Here is a 24,485-nt window from a genome sequence, read left to right on the forward strand (position 1 = left end):
TGTTCACCATGCCAGCCAGAATATATCCGAGATGCCCACTCCTATTCCATAGCAACTGGTGTTCCGACTCTACTGAGCCATTCAGCCGTTGCCCAATATTCACATACTAGGATGTGACTACAGCAACACACACCACTAGCCACCGACGACGACGATGATGATGATGATGATGATGATGATGATAAGAATAAGAAGAACAAGAAGATAAAAATACATGAAAGTACGATTCAGCATGTCATTGACCTAACCAGGGTAGGGGTATGGCATGGTGGAGCTGGACTCACACAAACGACAGTGTACTGGTATCACACCAAGTTGCATACTATGCAAGAGTGGAGAGAAGTGAGGAATTCAAAGTTCCAAATTTCAAGTTTTTAAAGATTTAAAGAGAATTTAAACTAAAATGTTTATACATTTCTAAATATATTTTAGTGCGATTTGATGGAATCGGATAATTTTCATTGAAGAACAAAACAGGTTATTCTCTTTTAATTAAGTTGTTTCTTTTTCAGGTATATTTCTGTTACCATGCATGTTCTTTTTCAGATATTTATAAATGTTATTCAAAATTAGTTTTGATAGAGTAAAGAACCTAACAGTTATAAATTGACTGAGTCAAAACTGAAGAGAGGTGGCTTCAGATATTACAAAAGAAAGAAAAAAAAAACACTTGCATTACAATGGGGCAGTGTACAAAACTTTTATTTTGAATTCCAGGTCAATTTCAAGCATTGCAGCAAGAATGCGAACGGCAGCGAGAGGAGTGCATACAGCTACGTAGTATATTAGCAAGCCAGACTCAAGGTTTGAAGAGTGTTGCTAGCAATAACTACGGCAGTCATGTAGACCTCATCAATGAAGATGGGGAGTTAATCCTTGCATTTGAGGCACAAAAGAAAATTAACAGGTTAGTTCTCATTGTGATATTTGGGCTCAGGATTTTTATTGAATGGTTTGGTAATACCTATGATAACACTTAGTATGTTATGTGGGATGGCAAAACATGTAATAATAGAAAGGTTGCTTATAGTGTAGTCAGAACTTTATTTTCAAAATTCCATTAGGTAATATTCCCTCTATAGTGTTGTATCATCTGCCGAGGTAAAGTATAAGCTTCTATTGTACTTAGTATATATGAGAAGGAATGAAAACAGACCTAAGAGAGCCAATATTCTAATTTTGTACAAATATGACCTGACTGTTTTCAGTAGTTTTTACTGTAGCTTGTGTTTTAAATTATTTGTTGGACTTCTTCTTCTTCCTTTATTCGTGGGGTCTTTTTCACAAGTTCCTTTTAGCGTCGACCTCGAAGATCTTTTGCTACCATGTGTTTTCCTTCATCCCCACCTAGTTATGCCTGCTCCCTTCACAAAGTTGCAGGTCCTCCTTATTGGGTCTTCTCGGATGTTTCTTCTCTCTTCCCCAGGTAATTCCAGTGTGGAGATTCTGATTCTTCCCAGCGCCTCACATTCTAAGAGTATGTGTTCAGCTGATTCTTTCGCGTTGTTACATTTCCTACATACATTGTCTCTTATTACTCCAATTCTATGTAGGTGCTTTTTTTTTTATCAAATCAAAATCTCTTTATTTGCAAATGAGGTGTCTACCTCGGTGGCAAATGGTACACTAAAATACATTATTGTCAAGCACTAAATATTAAATTAACAAGAGAAGAAAATTTTTCCTATAATACAATATTATACAATTTACGCTAACAATGTTTTCTATTAAACACACAGCTCATCCTTAATAAATTTATATTGTTTACAAAATTCTAGTTATAATATCTCCTGTACTACTTACAAATATAGTCAACTGATATACAGTATGTGGAATTGCTTCAAATGATACTATAAAACTGGTATAACATTAATATTTACATTGCATTTATTTATTTACTATTTTTTTTTTTACCCGTTCTGGATCCTAAGTAGCATAACGACCTGCTGCGTCTTAACAAGAGCCCCTTTTGCCACCACTTTTCAGAGTTCCTGAAGGGCCTTCACAGCTACCGTAGCGGTCCCAGGGCCCTCGAAGTCCCCACTGTACTTCACCCCTACAGGCAGTCCCCTACTTTGGCTGTCCAAACTCCTTAGACCAGGGGATGGAATTAATTTATTCACACACATTTTTTATTTTATTTACAATAACCTGCACCGGTCGAATGCCCTCTAACACTTCATTTATTTTCTCTGTTGCTGTTTATTCTCTTCTTGAATATCTGTACAGATTTTGGAAAAGGATCAAACACTGCCCCTGGTAAACTGTTCCACTCCTTCACACCCTTCCCAATGAATGAAAATTTACCCCAATCGCTTCTGCTAAAATTCCTTCTAATTTTATATTTGTGGTCAGTCCTGCCGATATAATTATTTTCCAACTGAAGCCTCTCACGGATATCTCCCCATGCTGCTTCTCCTGTATAGGCTCTATATAATCCTGTAAGTCTAGTTTTCTCCCTTCTCTTACTTAAAGTTTCCCACCCAAGTTCCTTTAACATTTCTGATACACTACTCTTTCTCCTGAAATCCCCTGTTACAAATCTTGCTGCTTTCCTCTGCACACTATCTATTTCTTTTATTAGGTATTCTTGGTGAGGATCCCAAACACTGTTTGCATATTCCAATAATGGACGAACCATACTCAAGTAACTTTTTTCTTTTAATTCTTTGTTGCATCCTTTAAGTAGCCTCATTATGACATGTAATGATCTGTATGCTTTCCCAACAATGTCATCAATATGACCCTTCCAGTGCAAATTACTTTCAAATCTCACACCTAAGTATTTGCACTTGCCATCTTTTGGGATAACTACCTCATCCAAAGTATATTCAAATTCAGTTTTAGAGCTCCTGTTTGTAAAAGTTGTAACAGTTGATTTGCCTCCATTAACCTTCATATTATTTTCTTCAACCCATTGTTGGATACTTTCAAGGTCCCTTTGTAATTCTGAACAATCCTCAATGTTGTTTATTTCTCTATAAACAATTATGTCATCTGCATACAATCTTATTTTTGATGTTATATTGTTCCCTAAATCATTTGCGTATATTAAGAAAAGTAACGGACCGATTATACTACCCTGTGCAATTCCCTTCCAAACTTTCTCTTCCTGCGATACATTATTTCCTACTTTGACTTTCTGAACCCTTGAATTTAGAAATGCTTTTATCCAACGTGTAACCCTTACGTCCAATCCTATTCCCTCCAATTTCTTTAATAATATTCCATGTTCCACTCTATCAAAGGCTTTGGAAAGATCTATGGCTATGCAATCTAACTGACCTCCTGAATTCAACTGATCTGATATGTCCTGCTGAAATCCCACCAGTTGTGCCTCACAAGAAAATTTCTTTCTAAATCCATACTGGCTCCTCATGAACCAATTTTTATCATCACATATCCCTCTGATGTACTTTGATATTAAACTCTCCAGAATTTTACAAACTATACTGGTCAGGCTGATTGGTCTGTAGTTCTCTGGTTTCCTTTTATCACCCTTTCCTTTATAAATTGGTATTATTATAGATTCCTTCCATTCCTTTGGTATTACACTATTATTTATGACATAGTCAAAGAGAAATTTTAAATAAGGCACTATGTACCACCCCATTGTCTTTAATACCTCCCCAGTAATTTGATCACTTCCTGCAGCTTTTCCTTGCTGAAGCAGTTGGATTTCTCTGAAAATATCTTCGTTTGTGAATGAGAAGCTTCTTGTTTCCCTCTGTCTCTCTCCCTCTCTATCTTCTGTTTCGGTTTCCAACTCTTGACAATCATCGACTGAATCTCTAAATTCCCTACTAAATAGGTTTGCTTTCTCAGTATCTGTTAAATAGTGTTCACCCCCTTCTCCCACCATTGTAGGAATTTGGACTCCTTTTCCTTTTTGATTCCTGATATATGAATACAGCTTTTTCCATTTCCCTTTGTGGTCATTACCCTCTTGAAGTATGCCATTCATATAATTCTCTTTTGCTTCCTTTTTCACTCTATTCAGTTCCCTCATTAGCTGTTTTCTAGTTTCTCTACTCTCCCTACCCTCTTTGATTTTCCTGTTTACTATTCTACATTTTCTTTTTAATTTTCTTATTTCCCTTGTATAATAAACAGGGTCTGAGGTCATTTTACCCTTCTTAACAGGTACAAATCTCTTCTCTCCTTCCCAAATAATTCCTTTAAATTTAGCCCAAAGTGTATCCACGTTACTCCCTTCACTTATCCAACAACTGAATTGTGATTTAAGGTAAGTCCCAAATTCATCAACTTTAGTTTTTCTGTACAATTTCTTGTCTTGTGTAACCCTCTTATTAAGCCTTTTTGGTACGAGTCCTACATCCATTATTACAGCCTTATGGTCTCCTATTCCTTCAATTACCTCAGTTTTTTCAACAATTTCCCATGGTTTAACCAACAATACATCTAGTAAGTTATTGAGACGAGTCGGTTCTTGTACTACTTGTGTAAATCCTCCCTCCCAAATTAACTTATTTGCCAGTTTCTGTTCATGGGCTTCACTTGCAGCTCCTTTCCATTCAACTTCAGGCAAATTTAGATCTCCCCCAATTATTACCATATCATTATTATTGTTTTTATGAGTATAATCTATTATTTTTTCAAAGATTTCCATGTCTCTTTCCTCTCTTCCAGGCCTGTATGTTCCTATAATTCCCACCTCCTTCATATTATCACAAACTAATTTTATCCCTAATATTTCATCCCTTTCATCGGTAAACCATTCATGTGAACAGTAAGTTTCCTTCACCAGAATAAACACACCCCCTCCCTTTTTATCTCCTCGGTCTCTACGATAGACTGTGTACCCTTCTGGAAATACTTCTCTATTACCCACCCCTTCTTTCAACCACGATTCCACTCCTATCACCACATCAGTCTCATAAGATTCCATCAATGTACCGAATTTTAATTGTTTATTTACTACACTTTGACAGTTTACCAAGAGCAATCTCAGACCCCCTTCCTCCCTAAAACTTGACTGTTGCAATTGGGTAACTTGAAATTCCTTACTATCCTGGGTTTCTTTTTCTAGTTGACTGAGCCAGCTTGAAGTACAGCTGGCTCTTTCTACTAGTTTTCCTGGTCAGTATTATAACTCAAGGGAGTTGCCTGTTTTACAGTACATATCTTAAGATTAATAAAATCTAGAACAATATTTGCTATCTTTCGTTTACCTGAATTGTTTAGATGGAGGCCATGTTTTGTATAACAGTATCTCTCAAAACTGCTGCATTCAATAACCTGAGTATTCCGAAAATGTTTACAAATTTTAACAATATCTGTATTGACCTTGTCCACTTCAATGTTCACACACGAGTCTCTACTCAAATCATGCCTGTGGGGCACGTTCACTACAAAAACGTTAGTGTGGGTCAGCTTCCCTAGTGTATGTTTAAGTTGTGATCTTACATTCTTGGCGTCGTCGCGAGCTACGTCGTTCGTCCCACCGATGATAAGCACTGCATCGCCGCTCCCGAAGTTCCTAGTTGCTGTTTCTACGTTTTCCACAACACTGCTGATAGAAGCTCCTGGATATATTTCTCCAGTTGCTGCTATATTCTCGTCGTTAATCACTCCCGCAATTCCCCTTCCTTGGCTATCACCAAACACAGCTACCTTCGCTGATTTAGGCCTAACTGGGTCTTGAATCTGAATTCTAGGCCTAAATTTTAAACTCGGCACGGCAACGGATCGCGATGATTTGGTTTCACACGCGCGATCACTTTCTTCCAGGATTAAATTATTTAGGGCAGAAAACCTATTTCTAATGTTTATTTCCGGAAATTCAGTTGTAGATTTCTTCTTAGCCGGCCATCCACGAACTACTTGACACCACGTGCTCGAGTTTGTTACTTGTACCGGTATATCACTCGAAGAATGGTCAGTCCCAAATTCTAGCGATCGCAGTCTTTCTTTTAATTCTTGATTTTCAACTTTAAGAGTCTCATTGTCCTTTTTTAGAATGTTTATAATTTCTAATGCACTTTTATATTCCTCATCGACTGTTTTCGGTGCTTCGTCAACGCCGTTCCCAACAACAACATTCCGAACACACTGCTCACAAATCCAGTCAACATTTTCATTAGTTTTTACGTCTCTAGGGCAATTTCCGCACTTATAATGCCACCATCGATCACATGAATCACACAACATTCCATTTTTCACTAATTTTCGACATTTTCCGCACTTTTCGTCACATTTTACGGTTAATTTACTCGGAGAATAAAACACTACGTCGTCATTACCGGGCGCCATTTTGAAAAAAAAAAAAAGATGGCAGTGTCCATTCAGCAGTCCTGCTACCCATCTTATACTTTCTCGGCTGAGTTCCAGCAGTTCCTTAGTATGCTTTTTGTTTGGGCTCTTTATTAGTTCTTTTGCAAGCCTGCATCCTGGAGCATTTTTTCAATTTTCAATTTGTTTCTTTTGTACCCATTTACCTATGTAAAGTTGGGTTTGTCTATAAGAGATCCCACATACTGGTTCTGGGTCCACAAAAGGTGTCTCTGACCCTTTTCTTGCCACTTTATCTGCTTTCTCATTACCTTCTATGCCTGCATGCCCAGGTACCCATATTATTTTGGAAACATTGCACTCCGAGAGCTTCAGGAGAAGTGTATGACAATACCAGACCATTTTGGATGTAAACTGGACAGCTTCAAGTGCATTAATGGCTGCTTGGCTATCTGTAAATATGAAAATGTTCTTATCTCTGTAGTACATTTTCAGGTTTTCCTCAAGGCATGTAATGATGGCTGTCACTTTAGCTTGGAAAACTGTAGTGTGTCTGCCTAGGCTCATTTGGATTGATCTCTCAGGTCTTTCCCCGTTGATCCCTCCTCCTGTTCCCTTCTCAGTCCTTCAGCTATTTGTCCACCACACAATATTTTCTCTACCAGTTTTCCATCTGTTAATATCCCAGCCTTCCTTTTTTGTTATCTGGATCTCAAATGGTTTCTCAAAGATATACTTGGGAATCATTTGATCAGCTGGCATGTGTAAAACTTCCCCTGTTATTATTCTGTTAATTTTACAGTGTCCAAGATTGGGCCTTTGAGCCTTCCAGCATCCATTTTGCTCCAATCGATAAGAGCTCATTCTAGCCTGTCTCTCTACAAAGTTACTTAATGGAGGGAGATCTAGCAGGGTATTCAAGGCTTCTTTCGGCGTAGTCTTCCATCGCCCCAGTTATGGCTATACATGGCATTCTCTGAAGGATGCCATTCTCTGAAGGCTAGTTAGTTTGCTACTGACTTTTCCTTGACTTACTTTCATCCACCAAAATGATTGCTGCATAGGTCATCAGTGATCTAATGATCATTGTGTATATCCACATTTTCCAGTGGAATATTTGCCTCCATAAAAACTGAGTTCTAGATAAAATGAATTCTTTATTGTATTTTGCCTGTTTTGCCGCTGAACGAGTGTCTGTCAGACTAACTTGTCTTCTGATGCCTGTCGTCGTAGTGCCTTTTTCTTGTTCTTACGTAAAACTCTGTTATTAATGTGTTTCAGGCACAAGTCCTTTCTCTGCCAATCAATTCGCACATTACAGTATTTGCATATCAGTATCTTTCTAGTTTTGCCAAACACGTGAAATCCTTCCGATGCAAATTCTTCTTCTCGATCAAAAACTATCACAACCATTTTAATAAACTGAGCAAAACAATAGGAATTTAAACGCACCGATCAGCAGCGATTTTCAACAGGCAAGAGGACACCATCACTCAGTCATGTAACTATGAATACGATAAATTTCTTGCTTCCCAGTAAGCTATTCTAGTGATAATCGATATACTATATATTAGCTCTCGATATATATCAAACAGGTATAAAGTCGATTGTGGCATCAATTGTTGGATTTTATTGCCACAACTCACCTCGAATGATTTAGTAAATTATTTCGCGATTATGCTTAAACGTAAATAGTTTTGCATTTTTGAGCCAAATTCGTAAAATTTCGCAGAAGTTTGCGATATCGCACTTTGCGAAAAACAGCAGCCCCTAGTGATGAGGCCTGCACCCAGACATTGTCCTCCCACAGCTCAGGCTCTCCGTAGCTGGGAATACAGAATTGTATAATTACCTAAAGGAAAGAAGCAGAAGGTTCTGGAACAAGTTAACACGAGGGGAATCAAACAATTTTTTTCCCAGCAGCATAAAAGAGTAGTTTGTATTCTTGAGTACATTGATATTTCTTAAATGAAACCAGCAGTTCAGTTATTTTTTTAAAGAACTTGTTTTTTGTATCCTTTGGCAAACATGCATCGGTGTCATAATTACATTTTTAAAAAAGCCTAAAAGGCCTCTAATTTACATCAAATAGCACTAGTTACTTTCAGCAGAATACACTTTTTACTTTTAAAAGCTTGAACAGCTTTCACACTCGCTACCCTTAATTTGTAGAGGAGCCCTTTTCTAAAGGAGGATCAAAAGATACAGAAAATACAGGTGCCAAAGCCCATATTACTTGGCCAAGGAAAGTAAAATAAAGGTTAATGGAAAAGGCTGACAACAAGATGGAAAATGGAGGCTGAATCACCTGAAGCACTCCTAGATAAATACTTGAGAAAAAACCTAATAGGGCTTAAGATCCAGTGACACAGGATAAGCCATGCTACTTGGTGGCTAGCAAGGAAAAGTTTAAGTCCTGAAACAGGGTAGAAAATTAAAGTAGAAAACTTGAGTCACCAGGAAACAAAATGAATAAGGGAAAAGAGGGTACACTCTTGTACACCCTTACATTTTAAGAAGTCCCCATGAGGGTTGATTACAATAAGTCCATAGACTACCTAGAATTCTACATTATAAGACTGAACAAAGAAGAAAGAAAATGCTACTTTAAATTTAGGAAGTGCAGATCGATCTAGCAGTTACATGTTCAATAGCTTTTAATAGGCCTACTACAAATACACACAAAAGTGAAAAACGGACCACAATTCCAGGCTATCATGCACATCTTTTCTTTTTTGTACCAATTCGCTTTACTTCGCACCGACACACATAGGTTTTAAGATGACAATGGAACAGGAAAGGGCTAGGAGTGGGAAAGAAATGAACTGTGACCTTAATTAAGGTACAGCCCCAGCATTTGTCTGGTGTAAAAATTGGAAACCATCTTCAGGGCTGCTGACAGTGAGGTTCAAATCCACTAGCTCATGAATGCAAGCCGACAGCCACTCGCTTGGTATCCTGCACATGATTTTTCTGGATATTTGCTTTCAAAGGCATGGCCATTCAGTGAAAGGAAAATGTCATCCCTTATATTTTGTAAAACTTGAATTTCAGTCTACAAGGTAAGATCCAAAGAATCTCGTTCACGCCGACAGGGGAGTCAGTCGTGAAGTCAGTACAAGTAGGCCAGTCACGTGACAATGAGTGTCACACAAAGTATTATTTTATTCGCATGGAAATGAATTTCAAGGAAAATACCTGTGAAATGATACGCCATTGCCCTTTATAACCCCTCTTTGAGGCCATAAGCTGCACGGGAGACTGTCATTTTCCTTCAGAGAAGTATATACTTCAATTTGTCGGAAAGCTCCAGTAGTGACAGTGCCAGACAATGCAGGCCAAACAGCGCACTCGCTCAACTTTGCACATGACTGGAGCGCCAATGCTACCTGTAGTGTATTATTTACTAACTCTATGATATAAGTAAGGTACCTTCTGATAGGATGAAAGCAGTGATTGTACCCATCTGTATATATAAAATAACTTGTCCTGACTGACTGACTGACTGACTGACTGACTGACACATTTATATTACAAAGTAGGTGCTCGTTAAGCGAGGATTTTTGGATATTCTGTCGCTAAGGGGGTGAAACGGGGGGGGGGTTGAATTTTTGAAATGAGTGTATCTATATCTCAAAACTTTAAAAGTTTACACATCTAAAAATTGGTACTCTTATTTTTTGTTTTCGGAAAATCCCAATAGGAGGGGTGAAAAACGGTGAAGAAGCGGTTGAACGCCTTTAATGAGGATACTTTTATATCGGAAACTGAAGATATTACACACCTGAAAATTTGTATTTGGGATCTCATTTAAAAACAAAGAAACAAGTATTTTTGTTTTTGGAAAATCCAATTAATGGGGGTTCAACGGAAGTGACAAATTGGGGTGAATTTTTAGAAAGATTATAACTACAATGTATCTCAGAAACGTAAAATGTTAGACGTAAAAATTGGTATTTGGAATTTCCTGTAAATGTAAAGAAACATAGGTGATTCGTTTTTGGAAACTCCACTTAAGGGGAATTAAAAAGGGGGGGGGGGGGGTTGAAATTTTAAAATGTGTGTTTCTACAGTATATCTCAAAAACGTAACATCTTACAGAAGTGTAAAATGATATTTTTTAAATCTCTATTACAAATAAAGAAACAAGTATTTTTTGTTTTCGGAATAACCACTTTGGGCGGGGGGGGGGGGGGGAGTGAATGAAAAAGGGGTTTAATTATTTTAATTAGGATACTGATATCTCAAAAACTGAAGATGTTACAGAAGTGAAATTTGGTATTTGAAATCTCCTTTAAAAATAAAGAAATAAGTCGTTTTTGTTTTCGGAAATCCACTTAAAGAGGGGAGGGAAATTGAAAAATTAATTGCAATAGTTTTTTGAAGATCCTATTATCTCAAAAACAAAAGATTTTGCAGACGTGAACATTGGTATTTGGAATCTGCTTTAAAAGTAAAGATACACGTATTCTCGAAAAATCCAATGAAGGGGGCGGAGGTGAAAGAACTGAAAAATTAATTGAATAAATTTTATGTGGATACTTACATCTAATAAAAACTAAAGTTGTTACAGATGTGAATTTTTTTTATTTGTATCTCCTTTAAGAACAAAGAAAAACGCGTTTTCGGGGGAAATCATCTTGGGAGGTGGGGGTGAAAAAAGAGTTGAATTCCTTTTATGAGGACACATATCTCAAAAACTGAAGATGTTAGAGTTGTGATGATGATGATGATGATAATGATGATGATAATTGTATGGCCTCAGCTACCGTGTGCAGACATTTCAGTTTGACGCCATCTGGCTGTCTGCAGAGTTGTGATAATTGGTATTTAGAAGATCCTTTACTATTAAACAAACAAGGGAAGTGAATTTTTTCTTTTGCTAGGGGCTTTACGTCGCACCGACACAGATAGGTCTTATGGCGACGATGGGATAGGAACGGCCTAGGAGTTGGAAGGAAGCGGCCGTGGCCTTAAGGTACAGCCTCAGCATTTGCCTGGTGTGAAAATGGGAAACCACGGAAAACCATTTTCAGGGCTGCCGATAGTGGGATTCGAACCTACTATCTCCCGGATCCAAGCTCACAGCCGCGCGCCTCTACGCGCACGACCAACTCGCCCGGTAAGTGACTTATTTTTATGGGGATACTCATATCTCAAAACTGAAGGTAACAGGCGTAAACATCGGTATTTGGAATCTCCTTTAAACATAAAGAAACAGACCTTCTTTATTCTTGGGGGGGAGAGTAAATCAACTTAACGGTGGTTGGGTGAAAAAGTTGTTGAGACCAAGTGCTTTTACTGTTCATAATGTACTTATTCTGATCATAAACCGATCATTTTTAATCTTTCCTGGGTTCGTTTTCAAGAGCCATCTTTTCCTTTGGAGAACTTAGTTAGATTACAGTAGATTCACCTAGCATATAAATAAAAATTTAAAAACATTTGAAATAAACGATAGAAATGACATTGACAGTGCAACTGTTCACCTCTATAATAAGGTCAATAATGCACGGAAGTATATAATTCGTATCGCCAGAAATCCCGCGCACTTGCCTACGCGCGACAATGGTGCTGGTCACATTGTCAACAATGACAATGGCAGCAGATGTAATTTACTGCCAGGTAGCGGTCTTGCATCTTGCTGTGGGGTCCATAACATCAATAATAATAATAATAATAATAATAATAATAATAATAATAATAATAATAATAATAATAGCCTAAATTCAACTAATATCACCCACCCTAATAATAATAATGTTCTGAACCGTCATCAAAATGTGCGGACCGTCTGGAAACGGGCCCTGGCCGTGTAATGACTACGAATACAGACCGGCCGCAGGTTCAGTACCGCCAAGGCATCCAAGGTGACACCACGGCGGATCTCCTCAAGGATTTGATCCATATTAAAAATGCTTACAGGAAAAGATGGCAAAAATTTAGGGACCCAACTGACCGGGTGGAATATCTAGACCTAGCCCCGGGAAGTACGAAATCGATTGCTGGAAAGAAAGATTGAAAAATGGGAGGAACTTTGCCGTAATCTCAGAAAAAGTCAATCGCGAATTTTGGCGGATTATATATAAAATGTTATAAAAAAATTATAAATTTCAGTATAATACCGTAGCGAAGCACGGGTATCTTGCTAGTATATGTATATATAAACCTGGTTGAATGATCAACAGCAAAAAACGGAAAGCTCTGTAAAAGAACTAGTGAATAATGGCTAAAGAAATCAGGATAATTAAAAGAAATTATCAGAAGGAAACATCAAAATTATTGATGAAGCTTTCATTCGAAATAAAAGAAGAGACTACTATAGGACATTTAAACAATACCAAAAAATTTATACTCCCCCCTACTCTCCTGTTGAAAGATAAGAATGGAAAGGTGGCCCATAATGATTATGACAATGCAATCATTTTGGCTGCATACTTCAAAACATTACGTAATAGTGATGAACCTGAAAATTATTTTGAATTTGATCTATTTCCCAGAAATAAAACACCTTTGGAGAAGGTCATACCACCGGTTTACGGTGAAGTAAGTGCAGCTATTGATTCACTGAAAAAAATTTTAAGCAGCAGGAGAAAATCAACTAGTAACAGAACTCTAGAAAAATGTGAATATGCAGACTATTCAGAATCTACATAAATATCTCATAGACATTTGGAATATAGAAAAATTGCCTGAAGAATGGAATGTTGCAATTATACACCCAATCCATAAAAGAGGTGATATATCAGATCCCAGTAACTATGGGGGGGATTTCTTTGCTAGATATCACCTATAACATTTTCTCTAAGATCCTCTATTTCAGAATCCATGACCAGCTTGATAGGGAATTGGGTGAATATCAGGGTGGTTTTCGTCCAGGACAAAGTTGTCCAGATCAAATTATCAGTCTCAAATGGATCATAAAACAACACCACATTAGGAGCAAAAAATTAGTGATCACTTTTGTTGATTTTCAAAAGGCTTATGGTACTATCCATAGTGAATCGTTACTATATATCATTACTAAATTTGGTCTACATCGGAAACTTCTTAACCTTATTGCGGTCACTGTGAGAAACACAGACTGGAAAGTTAGGTTCAGAATTGAAATCTCTGAACCATTTGAAATTCAACAGGGAGATGTGTGCTGGAAAAAATTATGCGTAAATGGAGTAAGGTATGTCCTCCGACTGTTAAGATTGGAAGAAATATTCAACTAAATTTTCTTGCATTTGCTGATGATCTGGCGCTATTAGCAAATAGTATAGAAGCAAAATTTTCAAATAGAGGAACTAGGAAGATTAGCAGCAAAGGTTGGGTTGAAAATATCTTTTGAGAAAACTGAAATGATGCCATCCTTTAAAATTGACACTCCACATATATCAAATAATACTCAGAAAATGAAAGTGAAATTGTCACTTGGAATACTAATGAAAAAGCATCCATAGATAATAGAATTCTAAAATTGAGACAAGCACAACAAATTACATGGCAGAGTTACAAAAAACAGTCCCTTTCAATTAATGCTAAAATTTGCCATTATAACTCTGTCATCAAACCAGAAGTAACGTATACAAGTGAAACATTATTCAAACTTAATACCTAAGCAACACAGGCAAACTGCAGAAAGTGGATAGAAGAATTCTACAGACAATTATTAATAAAAAACATCAGGTTCATGGCCAGTGGCGACTTATCCAATTCAGTAATTTACAAGGAAAGTGAATCAATTATTGACACGATGACTAAACGGAGGATTGCATTTTTTTTAACACATATACTGTTTGCCAAATTTTAGACTCCTAAAACAGCTTTCTAATTTTTTTGGAATAGTAAAACAAAAAACACTGGGTTTAAAGGAATACAAATGGATTTGGATGAATTGAAAATTACTACAGAGCAAATTGAAAATAGAGAAGAGAAGATTCTAAACAACAAATATACAAAACTATCACTTAAAATATCAAAACATAAGCAGTATGTTATATAGGCAGAAGAACAGGCTGCACAGTCATCTAGAATGAAGAAGTTTTGGGAAAATAAGAAATTATCAAGTTTTAAAACTTATTTTTTGATGTACTTATTTTTTAAAACTGTTATTGTATAAGGTTTATTTTGGTGTTCCAATGTGGGTGTAAACAGTGTAAATAAATATATAATAAGCAAGGGAACAGGAAAGATTGCAGCAGCTATCAAGATATTCCATTGTTCAGGCATTTTGGAAAGTAGGGTGCAATCAGTGATGGGGAGAAAATTTGATGAAAACCAGTGTGGTTTCAAACCACAGGACCAGGTTTACAGTATGCTTCAAGAAACTGAAAAATTCTACAAGAGGAATAGACAGGTTTTTTTTTTGGTAGATCTAGAGAAGGCATATAACAGAGTATCATGCACATCCTATTCAACCTTCTTTGGTCAACTTTTGTTCTCTTCGGACCCCAATGTTATTAAGTTTGAGGCCTAGGAGATCTTTAATTTTCATGCCCTTCATGACCCTTTTCTCTTTTGCTAGGCCCTCGTTCTTTGAGGGATTGGGCCTTTTCAATTTTTTCCTTTGATTAGTGTTAAGAGGGGATAGTTGCCTAATTGTACTTCTTAACCACCACCACCACCACCACCACCACCACAGATAGGTAGGGGACACCATGGATATATTCTGTCTCCCACCCACTCAAGAGTACTTTCTTTTAAAATAACAACTACCACCACCACTATCACAGATAGGTAGGGGACAGCATGGATATATTCTGTCTCCCACCCACTCAAGGGAATATGAACAATTAATTAGCTTTGGTTTCAGAAAGAATGACTGTGAGACCAGCTGGATTGCAAGGATGGTTATACACTTACTCGTGTATACTCAAGGTAGTGAAAATGAATCCCTGTTATGTCATTTGTCATTCATGTGTGTTTAAATTTCATTGTATAATGTCAGTATATGTACTGGCTTAAGGGTAAAATTATAGCATTTCTTAGAAATGCAAGAGATTGAAGAAATGTTAAACATACATAATCATCCTAAAAATTGTTGGAGACAAGAATGTTCTAACTACTGCCATTCTTAGTGATATAGAAAGAGATGGGAAGAACAAGAAAGGAACACATAATAGGACAAACACAATGGCAGGTCAGTGTAGGAAGAGGGAACAACAGAAGTAAGAGATAAGTTCAAATATGGAAACTTAAAAGGACATCATCAAGGACAATCTCCACATCTTTGTACGCTGCCATTTTTAAATAGATAGGCTCTCTCCTCATCAATCCCAGCTCTTTTACATCCATCTCTTCTCAGCCCCCGACAAGCTCATTTATGCTTCCATCTTCATCAGGAGGGTGGGCATCGACACTCATTAAGAAATGTAAAATATAACTATTTAAAATAGTTTATTTGAATCTGCCTTGATTTAGGATCTTCAAGTTTTTCTTCTTTTCTTCTTTTTGCTCCTTAAATGATCATATGCTAGTCTATACAGTGGGTTATCTTCTGAAGATCCTAAATTTGTATTCTCATTCAGTTCAACCAACATTTTATGTATTGATCATTTTTATAATATTTCTTTTTACTTTTTGATATGGTGTATTAGGACGATACTTCTTTAAATTGTAAAACAAAAGATTGTGTGATATTGTTTTGTTCTTTGATCTGACCACTGAGGAAGGGAATGGTTGAGATTTCCCGAAACATGTTTGGTTTAATAAATCGTTTTTCTTTCATTTAATGAGTGTGTTGATCAAGGCGGATTCAAATAAACTATTATAAATAGTTATATTATACATTCAGACTAGTCAATATGGACCAAACACAATATTAACCTATCATGGGTAAATTTATTAACTACCGGGTGAGTTGGCCGTGCGCGTAGAGGCGCGCGGCTGTGAGCTTGCATCCGGGAGATAGTAGGTTCGAATCCCACTATCGGCAGCCCTGAAGATGGTTTTCCGTGGTTTCCCATTTTCACACCAGGCAAATGCTGGGGCTGTACCTGAATTAAGGCCACGGCCGCTTCCTTCCAACTCCTAGGCCTTTCCCATCCCATCGTCGCCATAAGACCTATCTGTGTCGGTGCGACGTAAAGCCCCTAGCAAAAAAAAAATTTATTAACTCATTAAGGGGTCATCTTGACAGATCTTCAGTCTTGATGTCAGAAGTATAGGATAAGAAGAAAGCCAAATAAGTACAGGAATATTAGTGACTGTTGTTAGACCATCAGATAGTTATTGACTTCACAATTAATATTTTATGTGACTGTTAAGACAACTATATATTATGTTACAAAATTTAAAGTTACTATCTTTGTTTCTGTAACATATTTGTAACGTGACTGATTATGGTTTACAGGCAATTGGAAGGCGAGGTTCAGGAAGAGAAGAACCGTCGTCAAGAGTTGCTTCAAGAGATAGAGCGCTTAAAGGAGGACAATGAACGTCAACAAAAGTTACTTTCTGCCAACCTTACAAAGGGTCCACAAACACAAACAGAAGCATTCATGCAACATGAAATAACACGACTCACATCAGAGAACTTGGTATGTTGTTGCTTGTGGTGAATTTTGTAAGAGGAATTCTTGTATTATGTATAGTTTACTATATACATACTGGCAGTAAATAACTGTTTACAACATATAAAAATTATATTGCTGCACAAGTAATGGAAAACAAACAAGTGACAAATGAAGTAATACATAAAAAGCTAGAAACATAAATGCGAACACATCACAGGATGTACACAAATGAAAGTACACAGTGGGAAGAGGGAGCTGTAGAAAGAGGAGATGAGTACAAACATGAAAATGCATAAGGGCACAATTTTCTCAGCTCCTGACGAATTGTTTCTGATTCCCAGCTTAATCAGGAGGGTGGGCTGGGGCCATCTTGACAGATCTTAAATCTTGATGAGGGAAGTCTAGGATAAGAAATAAGCTGGATAAACATAGGAAAAGGGAATAGACATTGTTGTACAATGAACTAAGAAAGATACGATGTCCCTGACCATTTATCTTTGAATAACACTCAACGGAGAGCATATGTTTTCTTCCCAGGTTTGGTTACCTCAAAGCTTGGAGCTCATAGGCCTAACTGATTTGGATATTGCATTGGCTGTCCCTGAAGTTGGACTGTTTGAAGACTACTTTGTCTTACTATGTGCAGTTTGAGAATCTCTTGTCGGTTCATGGAAAATTTCGTATTTTACTGAACTTAGGGCCTACTGAAATATATTCTGTAACAGACCCTATGAACAACACTTCCACATTATTCAATTCATCAAAGAAAGTGGCTGCATTTCTAGTCTCACACATACTTCTGCTACTTTCATGTTTTGAAACCCAGAGATATGACTGAGAAAAGTCAGTGAAAGTAACAAACTAATTCTAACGTTAACAATGATACTTTCATGGCCCGTATTTGTAGACATGATATGGGATTTTGGGCTTATGCAGTTTTCTAATTCATACCAGAGACATAGTGCACTATGAACATTAAATTTAGTTCATGCAGATCAGTGGTAGTGTCGGCCTCTGGATCTCAGAATCACAGCTTCAAACCCGGCAGAAGTGATCTGATTTCTGAAGGAGGGAGAAGTCAATTAGGCACTTCCTGTCTTAAAATGTCTGCATGTAAAAGATCTTTGGTGATGCATTTGGTGTTCACCCAACAAAATTAATTAACACTCAACCCTGGATTGTCCAAGAGACATCTTTTCTCTGTTACCTGCAAAGTAAAATGAGGCATTATAATTGACGCTCAGGCAGCCTAGGTGTTCTCAGATTAAAATGCTTGCATATGGTACCTGAGGGCACATAATGACTACTGCTATTAACATATTTAGCATGACATAAATTTTCATTGGCACCCCAATTCCAGCCCTATCAATTAGCAACATTTGTGACGTCCAAATACGCATCCAGCCAATATACTGTATAATGAACTGCAGAACTCTCCTAAAATTGTACTTGTGATATATTCTAACAGCAAATTTATTTTGAACTAGCTTTTATCAGTGGCTCTGCCCATATTGACCAGGTTTTACAAATTCAAGTGTTTGTGTCCCTTGAATTATGTAATAACGTCACTAAATAGAACAAATAAAAAGTGTACCAGTTTTAGCTATTGCAGTGAAATGGATTTGAATAAACATTGGGTAAATCTTGCCTCTCAGAGGTTAGATGAAACCTTCTGGGAGACAATACTGACTAATGTTAAATATACACAGCTGTTTTTGTATGTGTTTGTCGCTCAACGATGAATGATTATATTTTCAGAAATATAGAAGTTGGAATGGTATTATTTTTTTTGTTTTCTAAAGATGTTCAATAGCCATTAGAGACCACAATAAGCATATGAAGCCTTCTTTGCAGCCCAGTTTCATTGCATTCTCCCTCTGGCAGCCTGTCTTCTTTCCGTTGTCGACCCACTGTTCTGCTGTTCGTCTTCACAAAAACCCTTGTAGTTGTTGGTCTGGTGTTGGTACTTGGTTCTGATAATAATATCTTCATGGTTTGGTCCAATTTTTTTCAGATAGTTCCTGATCTCCCTGCATCACTTATCACATGTTTGGTCTACTATCCAGTATGGTAAAAAATTTCTTAGTCAGCCGCTTGTCATCCATTCTAAATAGGTGGCGATAGAACTTGAGTCATCGCTTCTTGATGGATTCCATCAGTCGTTTGATTTTCTGATATAGTTTGTCTCATCCTCTCGACCTGTATTGTCCAGCTACGATCTTTGAGCCCATTATCTTTCGAAGGATCTTCCTCTCAAACTTCTCAGCTTTTCTCAGATCATCCTTTCCAGTAACTGGGAGGCATTTACTATGATAGAGATTTTCAGGTTTAATCACAGTGTTGTAATGTATGAGTTAAGCTTGCATTGAAATTGCCTTTTTCTTGTACAGGTCATGTGTTTTGTGAAATGCTGTAGCTTCTCACCTGCTGTTGTTAGCTTCTCTTTCACTGGACCCTATTTGCAGAATCTTAGAGATACAATAATACTCTATAATTCTCACACACATAGTATTGATATCTTCAATGGTTTAAGCAGCTTCAAGCAGAGTCATCACAGTTCAATATTTAATCCTTGAAAACCTTCCTGTGGAGATTCTGTAAGCTATATAAAAAAATACACAAAAATCTGTCCAGTGGTTCTCGAGTTATAGTGATTTAGGCAACTTTAAGCTGAACCTCAAAATGCTTTTGCCATACCTTACGAGGGTTCCTACTGTTAATAAATATAAAACTATTTTAGTGGGTGACCTTTTAAATGCAGACATGTGATCCTGTGATCTTTTTATAGAACATTTCATGCTGTATAATTCCTACCCAACTAGTTCATGAATATCTTTTAATATTTCAAGCAGCATAAACTGAGAAATTGTTCTAGTGGTGTTATTTTCATCCAGTTAGTTTACAGACACCATTTCTGCTTGGTTTTCTTTTATCACAGTTTAATATTTAATACATGGAAACCTTCTCTGGGAGATCCTCTAGGCAACAGTGAAAACTTCATAAAAATCTCTCCAGTGGTTCTCGAGTTACAGAACGCTCTTCCCATACCTAGCTCAGAATTTCTGCCATTAACAAACATAACTTTAATTATGGTCAAATTTTTAAAACTATGTATGTGGTCCCAGAGACTTCTATTAGAGCATTTTGAGCTCTACAATTCGTATGGCCGGGCTGAGTGGCTCACACGGTTGAGGGGCTGGCCTTCTGACCCCAACTTGGCAGGTTCGATCCTGGCTCAGTCCGGTGGTATTTGGAGGTGCTCAAATATGACAGCTTCATGTCTGTAGATTTACTGGCATATTAAAGAACTCCTGCGGGATTAAATTCCAGCACCTCGGCATGTCCGAAAACTGTCAAAGTAGTTAGTGGGATGTAAAGCAAATACCATAAAAAATAACCTATGCATATAATTCATGGATATCTTTAATGGTTTAGGCAGTGTAAGTCGAGAAATTGTTCCTGTGCCGCCACTTTCTTAGAGTTCATTGGAATAAACCATTACTGCGCAGCTACCTTTCATCACAGTTCAATGTTCAATGCATAAAAACCTTCGTTGGGAGATCTTCTAGCCAACAGCAACAAACACACAAAAATCTATCCAAGTTTTCATGGTGTATTTAGGCAGCTAGCCTGACAAATGCTCTTTCCTTATCTAGCACAGATTTTCTTTTCATTACAGTTCAATATATAGTATATGGAAATTTTTCCAGAGAGATCCTCTGGGCAGAAAAGAAAACTGCAGAAAAATCTATTCTGCGATTCTTGAGTTGCGGAATGCTCTTCCCGTACCTGGTGCGGGATTTCTACTGTTCAAAAACTTTAAAATGTTTATTGTGGCTGAACTTATAAAAATATTTGTGGCCTTGTCGACATTTTATACTCTCCATTCTTAACACATGTAGCAGTTGTGGATATCTGTTATGGTTTAGACAGTGTAAGCTGGTAAAGTTATTGCCTGGTGTTACTTTCTTAGAATTGTTTCATAGAAATTGATACACATCGGTTTCCCTTCATCATAGTTCAATATTTTATACACAATAACCTTCCTCTGGGAAACATCTAGATAACAGCAAAAACCACCTAAAAATCCATCACTGAGCTCGATAGCTGCAGTCGCTTAAGTGCGGCCACTATCCAGTATTCGGGTGATAGTAGGTTCGAACCCCACTGTCAGCAGCCCTGAAGATGTTTTTCCGTGGTTTCCCATTTTCACACCAGGTAAATGCTGGGGCTGTACCTTAATTAAGGCCACGGCCGCTTCCTTCCAACTCCTAGGCCTTTCCTATCCCATCGTCGCCATAAGACCTATCTGTGTCGGTGCGACGTAAAGCCCCTAGCAAAAAAAATAGGTTTCATATACGACTCCCTTACATTTTGTTGGTATTTTCTTGTTCCATATTGCATCTTTATAGCCATTTTGTAGAAGTCGCTACCTGTCTGAGTTCTGTGGGAAATTTCCTTGTATATAGAACCAGTATCAGGGATAACTCTTCCAAGATATTTGAATTTATGGTTCATCTCTAGCTGTTTCTCCTCCATTTCAATGTGTCTCACTAGTTGTCCGTATCTTTTCATGACCATAACCTGGCCTTTCTCTTGGCTGAAGATGAGGCCATATTCTTTAGCAGTTTTTGTCCAGGAGTTTATTTGTTCTTGAAAGTCTTCTTTACAGTCTCCCCACAAGCATATATCGTCAGCGAAGAAGATATCTTTAATTTTCTTACCTCCAATAGTTTGATGTACTTTTTTCTGAATCTCGTTCATCACAGTGATGAAAAGAGGAGACAAAACACCACCCTGTTTTAACCCAGATTTTATATCAAAGGTTTCAGTCATTCCTACAGGTGTTTTGACTTCACTGCAGGTATCTTCATACAAATTCTTGATCCTGTGTATCATGTCATCCTGTATTCCAATTTTCTTCAGTGTTTCCCACACTTCTCTCTGTTCACAGCATCAAATGCTTTCTTGATATCCAGAAAGGCTAACTACAAATATCGGTTGTGTTCATAGTATTTTTCCATTAACTGACGGACAGTAAAGATTAAATCAGTTGTTGATCTCCCTTTCCTGAATCCATACTGTTCTTCGAAGAGGTTCTCTTCAATAAGGAGTCTGATTTTATGCTCTGTAATTCTTTAATAAATTTTACCAACTTGAGATGTTGAAGTGATGCCTCTATAGTTGAAACATTTCTATCTCCTTTCTTGAAAACTGGAATTATGATGTCTGTTTTCCAATCAACTGGTATGTCTCCTTTTTTCCAGATCTTATGAAGGAATCTGTAGATCCAATGTTTTCCAGAAATTCCCATAGCCTTGATCATTTCTCCATTAATTTTATCAGCACCAGCTGATTTTCCTCTTTTGATGTATTTCCAGGCATATTCCACATCATTCCTTGTTAAGTCTGACCTGTTGTCAGAGGCAGACTTGTATGAGGTAGTACTTTCTTGTGTAAGCTGCATGCAATTCACATTTAGCAATTCATCAAAGTAAGTCCTCCAAGTCTCTTTAATCTTATCTTCAGTGATCAGATTTTCATTATTATTGTACCGGAGTTGCACCAACTCCATGCATTTAAAGTAAGCACCTTTTAGAAGGTCATCTGTTAAATGAACGGTGAAACTAGTTTCTGAAGAAGCTTCTGAACTTTATCTCCAGATTACTCTGTCGATTTGTGCATTCCCTCTGGTGAGAGGATGGACAATAAAATTTTAAGACAATTTTTTGCATATCTAGGTTTTCAAAACTGAATTGTTTGTAGATTGTTTGTGTTATAAGGTTACTAGCACTTCTATCTGTTCCCGTCTGCTTAAAATTTTAGCCAATCGGGAATTTTTTATTTTTATTAAACCAACCAATAGAAACTGTGGGTGTGCACAGCGCTTTGGCCCAGAGGATTCTGGAACCTTCCTCTCTGCTATAAAAGCTGGGACCTTTTGGGCCATGTTGTCTGTCGATCACTCCATTCAAGAAGTAGAGTGTGTTCGCAGAGGAGGCAGGGGGATAGCCTGGCCCATTTCTGGAAGGCTCACCAGCTCAAAGTAATGGCAGACATATTTAATCATGTAGCAGCCTCAGAAAGCTGAATTGAGGGTAAGGTTTCAAATATTTGTAATGCAATATTCTGCCTTGTAAATTTTCACCCAAGTCTAAAGACCAAAGTCTAACTTAGGGAATGAAGAGTGTGAACCCTCTTTTACTCCCCTTCAGCTTCGTATTGAGGTGACTATGATTTTGTAAACTTTAAAATTTATCTCTTCCTTTTGTAATTTAAAATTTTCTCTCCATCTAGTCATGCCCATAGTATAGGCTTAGCCTCTGTAACATCTGGCCACAAGCCCACATAGGGTTTTAAGTATTTTCAAGTGAATTTAAAAGGAGAGCAAGTGTTCGCCCTCCTAACATTTTGATTTTCGGCCAGTAACTTTAATCTTTTCTTTTTCCACTAAGGCCAGGTAGAATGGGCATTTATTGCCCCTGTTAAAGTTTAACTTCCAATTTAAATGTAACTTAGACTGTTGAGCGGGTAAGACAGTGGAAACTGTTTGTATTGACCTTATGTTAAGGTTAGATTGTGCCTTGGAGAAGCTTGATTCTTGTATATTTTGGAGAGCAACCTCCTGGAGGTTTACGTGTGTAGCAAAGGTGCTCTTTTGAATGTAATAAATTTTGGAGCTCAGTCTCCTAGAGGATTAATTGAATGGAGCAATGATGCTCTTGTAAAATTTGTAACTTGGGAGCTTTAAGCTCATTCTGTTAAATAGTTGTTGTCTGATTGTTCTAGGCTTTTCTAATGTTGTTACTCGAGCTTGTCTTCATGAATAACGACCTAAAACTGCATACTAAACTCATGGTGTACAAAGCTGTTGTCGTTTCCACACTGCTGTATGGCTGTGAAACTTGGACAATTTATCGCCTTGATATCAAAAAACTTGAGCGCTTCCACCAACAGAAAATGAGATGCATTTTGAATATTCAGTAGGAGGACTAAATGACCAACACGGCAGTTCTCGACAAAGCGCAGCTAAATATCATCGAGGCAACAATCATTGCTCATCAACTGAGATGGTTAGGCCATGTCCACCGCATGGGTGATACTGGGCCTCCCCGCCAAATTCTTTATGGTGAACTTTGCTCCGGCAGTAGACCTCATGGAGCCCCTCTTAAGCGTTTTCAGGATCAACTGAAACACATTATGAAGACTACTGGTATAGATATACAGACACGGGAAGAATGTTCTGTGGACCGCTCACTGTGGTGGAACACTACATCCACCGCTGTCAACTTGTTGGAAAGAGAATGCCGCAGACATCAAGTGGCCAAGTGACAAGCAAGAAAACTCCGTCAATTACAACCCCGCCTTCCTCCATCCATTCAGTGTGATTTGTGTGGACATATGTTTTATGCCAGGATTGGTCTGTTTAGTCACCATTGACACATCCATAAACTGGGTTGAACTGGTCATTGTATGCGGGAAGAAGTTATATATACTCGGATCGAGTTACAGACGACGATGACTCGAGCTTATGAGCTAACCATTATCTATCCAATTGTTATTTGTTATTGTTTAACAAAGTTTAAAATCTGAAAAGAAATCACCCTCCCAAAAGGGAAAGAAATAAAATTTCAAATGTTAGAGTTTTAAATTAAGATTAGATCTTTTCTGTGTCCACCCATTCATAATAATTCCCATTCCACATAATTCACACATAACTATTATCTCTTA

At 37.5% G+C, this 24,485-nt stretch overlaps 1 protein-coding gene across 1 annotated transcript in view; it reads left to right on the forward strand.

The window, feature by feature from the left end:
• The window catches only part of didum (dilute class unconventional myosin), a 616,021-nt gene that overhangs the window by 538,355 nt on the left and 53,181 nt on the right, over window positions 1-24,485 (forward strand). The window contains exons 23-24 of the mRNA XM_067147235.2: window positions 718-907; window positions 16,592-16,778. Coding sequence (XP_067003336.2) covers window positions 718-907; window positions 16,592-16,778 — 377 coding nt within the window. The remainder of the gene's footprint in view (window positions 1-717; window positions 908-16,591; window positions 16,779-24,485) is intronic.

The sequence above is a fragment of the Anabrus simplex genome, chromosome 5 (assembly GCF_040414725.1).
Source record: "Anabrus simplex isolate iqAnaSimp1 chromosome 5, ASM4041472v1, whole genome shotgun sequence".
NCBI lineage: Eukaryota > Metazoa > Arthropoda > Insecta > Orthoptera > Tettigoniidae > Anabrus > Anabrus simplex.